At 44.3% G+C, this 4,479-nt stretch overlaps 1 protein-coding gene across 1 annotated transcript; it reads right to left on the bottom strand.

Annotated features, from left to right (window-relative positions):
* Positions 1-1,610: 1,610 nt before the first annotated feature.
* Positions 1,611-3,680, bottom strand: LOC147905670 (pentatricopeptide repeat-containing protein At3g53360, mitochondrial-like). The gene has a single exon (XM_087373487.1). It carries the CDS (start codon positions 3,678-3,680, stop codon positions 1,611-1,613), a length of 2,070 nt encoding a protein of 689 aa, XP_087229613.1.
* Positions 3,681-4,479: the final 799 nt, after the last annotated feature.

The following is a 4,479-nucleotide window of genomic DNA, read 5'->3' on the forward strand; positions in this document are numbered from 1 at the left end:
AGCCCCATCAGCTTTATCAGCCAGCAGCCATTCCTCAACAGTTGCCTCAACAGATGTCAAAACCATGCAGTCAGCATAGCCCCTCCATACCCGATCCTTCCATGGTGCAATTGCCGCAGTCTTCCCCATTAAGTCCCAGATGCATCCTCTCGGTGGGACCAGATGAAACAGCCTAGCCCCCTTAATTGCGGGAAGCAATAGCTGTATGATAGAGGTTGTCTAGTGATTGCCAGGCCCAAATATAAAGAATAAAGATTTAGTAGTTAGCATAACCATGAGTGCAACCATGATGCAAAAACCTGGAAGTCCATATTATTAAGAGGAATTTCTTTTAGTCAAGCACATGAATGAAACCCTTCAAAAAGACCATGGAAGTTTTTATTGAAGCTATACTTTTATATTAATATAAAATCTTGGTGAAATTTCATCAAGCTAATTTTTTGAAGTTTTATCATATTGACAAAACATAGTATAGTTTAATGTATTTTCTTTTGAATTTCTAAGTAAAATATGTAAATCCTAGCAAAACTTTTAAGATTTTGCATAAAAGTTTCAAATCTTGGCAAATGTTTCAAGTTTGTTTTTAAAAAAAGGGCATATCGATGCCAATATAAGTTTCACTTCTTAACGAAAGTAACATGAAAAAATCATCCATGAAAAAGATATTGAAAGCTTAAAAAAAGATGTCTCTCGTTAAAGTTAGCATTCCATGCTTCCGCACCCGTTAGTTAGCACGGGCACAGTTTTAGTAAGAGAGAGATCTAGTCTTCTTGCCCATTACACAGGAATATGTCCTTTGCCTGCCCATTAGTTCCATAAACCTATAAAGAGATCCTTTCAATTCCATTGGGGAAGAAGATGAGGAAAAGATCAACCTGTATGTACGCTGAAGGGGCAAATTGATGTGTGTGTGTGTATGCCTATGGGCTTGGAGTCCTATGCAAGGAGTGTGTGAGTATAGGTGTGCTAGAAGGTTCTAGTGACTTGGCAGTTAGGTATGTCAGGTTGGTGTGATGTGTGAGTAATCATAGGGGGTGACTGATTGAGATAATCATGGAGATGATTGTGGATCTGGGATCTAACAACATGGAGGCAGTTGCCTATATATGTAACCACTCTTGAATAAAGATTTGTTCATTGTGCCTCATTACTTTCTCTATGAACCAAGCAGCAATGTCTTCTTTTCTCCTGTCCTTTGGAATCTGGATGTTTATCTCCTGATCGGGCCAATGCCCTCACGGCAATTTTATGGGTTTGGATCAACTCTGTGCAGGCAGATGATGATGGTGACCAGTAAAGTGCACCATATGCACAGAATGAACAGGCCATGATGACATGCAATGTGACGCTCAGAGCAGACAAGCAGCCCCTTCTTTGGAATGGCCATCTCTCGAGGACTGTTGATAGCCGTCAATCCCAAACGCAATGGGCAGCACATACAAACTATTGTGACCAAGCTCTACTGAAGTGCTGCATCTTTCATCTGCTTGATTGTCCCTTTGTTTGTGGTGCAGCACATTCCATCTAAACAATTCATGCAGCCTGTTGGATACCTTTAGTCATCATTCACTACTTTTTCAAGAGTAATTTTATTGCCTTTGTAAAATCACTCACTTGATTGCATACATGTTAGCGAGCAGTACATACGGTGACGTGAGATGTGGATCCAGCTCAATTGCACGTTTAGCAGCCCGCTGTCCTCTCTCAATATCACCATGCATTCTGCAAGCACTGAGCAAAATCTTCCACACCATCGCATTATGTTCGAGGGGCATTTTGTTCATAAACTCTTCTGCCTTGTCAAGTAATCCAGCCCGCCCAAAAAGATCAACCATACAACCATAATGTTCTGAAGAAGGCAGGATGTCATGGTCATCAATCATGGAGATAAAGTAACGACAGCCTTCATCCACACATCCTGCATGGACACAGGCTCTGAGAACTGTAAGAAAGGTCATCTTGTTTGGCTTCACCCCTTCCTGCTGCATCTGGGGGTATAGTTGGAGAGCTTCCTTGCCATGCCCATGCTGGGCATAGGCTGCAATGATGGCAGTCCATAAGATAATGTCCTGCTTGCGCATTGCTTCAAATACTGTCCTGGCATCGTCCAAGGAACCGCATTTTCCATACATGTTGATGAGAGCTGTCCTCAAAATAACATCTGACTGCAACCCAATGTCAACAATGCAAGCATGGATCATCCTTCCGTGTTCTAAAGTCAGATTTAAAGATGCACCAAGCATTGTGACCAGGGTAACTTTGTCTGGTCTAATCCCTTCTTGCTGCAGTTGTTCAAAGACTTTCATCGCCTCATTGCCTTCTCCAAGCTGGGCATTTGCTGTGATCATGGCATTCCATGAGACAATATTTCGTTGCTGCAATTCATTGAAAACCCTCCGCGCATCATTCAGACTTCCACATTTGCCATACATAGTGATTAGGGCAGTCCCCACATAAACATCCGTCTGATATCCAGCATCAGCAACAATGGTGTGAATCTCTTTACCCTCTTTCAGATGTGCCGGACTACAACAGGCATTCAGGATGTTGATAAATGTAACTTTGTCTGGTAACATCCCAGCCCTTATCATTTGCTTATACAGCAGGGAGACCCCCTTCCAACTCCCAAGTTCAGCAGTAGCTGCAATCATAGCGTTCCACAATACCACATTCCGTTGATGTGTCTCATCAAACACCTTCTGAGCATCATCCAAACTTCCACATTTTCCAAACATTGTGACAAGAGCAGTCGCAACATGAACATCTCCCCCATATCCAGCATCAATGATGCTGGCATGGATCTCTTTACCCTGCGCTAGAGCTGCTCCACCCGTGCAGGCACAAAGAATACTGATGAATGTGATCTTAGTAGGTTTCACTCCTTGTTCCTGCATTTCCCTAAACCTCTGAAGAGCTTCCTCACCGCGGTTTTGCTGGGTATAGACAGTTATCAGCGCATTCCAAGTTACCGCATTCTTGTTATTCAGGTCGTCAAAAACTCTTTGTGCATCTTCCACACAGTCACACTTGCCATACATGCTGACAAGGGCAGTCCCTACGACAACATCAGAATCAAATCCACTCTTGATAATTCTAGAATGCAAAAGCCGGCCCTGCCCTAGATTTGCAGGATTGGACAACACGCTAAGAATAGAGAGAAAGGTTACTTTATTCATCCTTGGCCATTCATGCTTCATTTGCCAAAATAATTCGAGAGCTTCTCCACACCGTTCATTCTGAGAGTACGCTGCAATCATGGCATTCCAAGACACCACATCACGGTCATGCATGTCATCAAACACCCTTCTTGCATCATCTGGGCTACCACATTTGCCATACATGCTGACCAAGAGGTTCCCTAGAAACGTATTTCCGTCGTGACCACTTTTGCGTATGTGATTATGGACCCGCCTTCCATCCGAGAGTGCCTTCGTATTCCCACACAATTCTAAGAGAGAGGCATATGTTGCAGAATCCGGATGAATACACGCCCTATCCAACATTTCTAGTTCTACTCGTGCTTTTCCAAGCCTTGCCGACGCCTGGTCCGGACTGTATTCCATTTTCAAACGTTTGGCAGTGTATTGAACTGGGCTGGAAGCATTACCAGCTATCCCCTTATCATCACGGAGTCTACTACCATCGCTCATAATTTCAGCAAAGTCATACTGTGTTGGCATTTTCCCGCTCGAGAGAGGGCAATCCTGGACTCCTAGCGGAGAATCCTGGGCTCCACGAGTGCGTTTAGCCCAATAATTTGTGGATGGAACTCGGCAGCTATACTGCAGGCTGTGATATGAGACAGAAAATGGAAGTGCTGAAGAAGTACTCCTGCATCCAAATAGAGGAGAGGAAGAAGATATGGAGGAGCTGGTGCAGGGTGAAGCTGACATGATAACATGTGTTTCAACGCCATAGGTGAACACTATGACTAAGTAGGCTAACTACTCACAAGTATGTTTTCGGCCCACCTTCCAACACGTGGTGTCCTACGACCATGTGGAATGAACCCATTCGTTGAAGAGTCTCACGTTTGAGTCCAGCAAAACCCAAGCTCTGTCTTCAACACGTTTGAAGGGAAAGGAGTCCACCAAAACCCAAGCTCTAGTCACCCTCAGCAACACCAATCGAAGGCCAATGCGAGGTTGTAGGATTCCTTGACAGCCAATCACTAGACTGCGTCAGGAGCTGCTGCCGGTTGGTGTGAGCATTTGATTTAAGTTAAGGTTTTGGCAGAAGTCGTTGCAGCCACAGTGGTTATCAAGGTGGTGACCCGCGTTCAAGCCCTTCTGCTTGCAAGGTAGAGCCAGGGCGCCACTTTCAGCTTTTTAACGTACCCTCTAGTTGTAAATGTTCACAATAGATTGAGCTCTTTTCAGCCTAGCCGTAAGCCCTCACTCGGTGAAGGAATCTCCCTTAATGTTGTGGCCTCTGTAAAGAGTGACACACCATCCTTCATGTCGAGGTTGTTCCAATCTA

The sequence above is a fragment of the Dipteris shenzhenensis genome, chromosome 1 (genome assembly GCF_047967505.1).
Source record: "Dipteris shenzhenensis isolate YYH24624 ecotype China chromosome 1, Dip_SZ_1.0, whole genome shotgun sequence".
Classification (NCBI taxonomy): Eukaryota; Viridiplantae; Streptophyta; class Polypodiopsida; order Gleicheniales; family Dipteridaceae; genus Dipteris; species Dipteris shenzhenensis.

Bases quoted from the DNA above. Each gene is read 5' to 3' on its own strand.
- LOC147905670 (XM_087373487.1), bottom strand. From the start codon at position 3,680: ATGCCAACACAGTATGACTTTGCTGAAATTATGAGCGATGGTAGTAGA.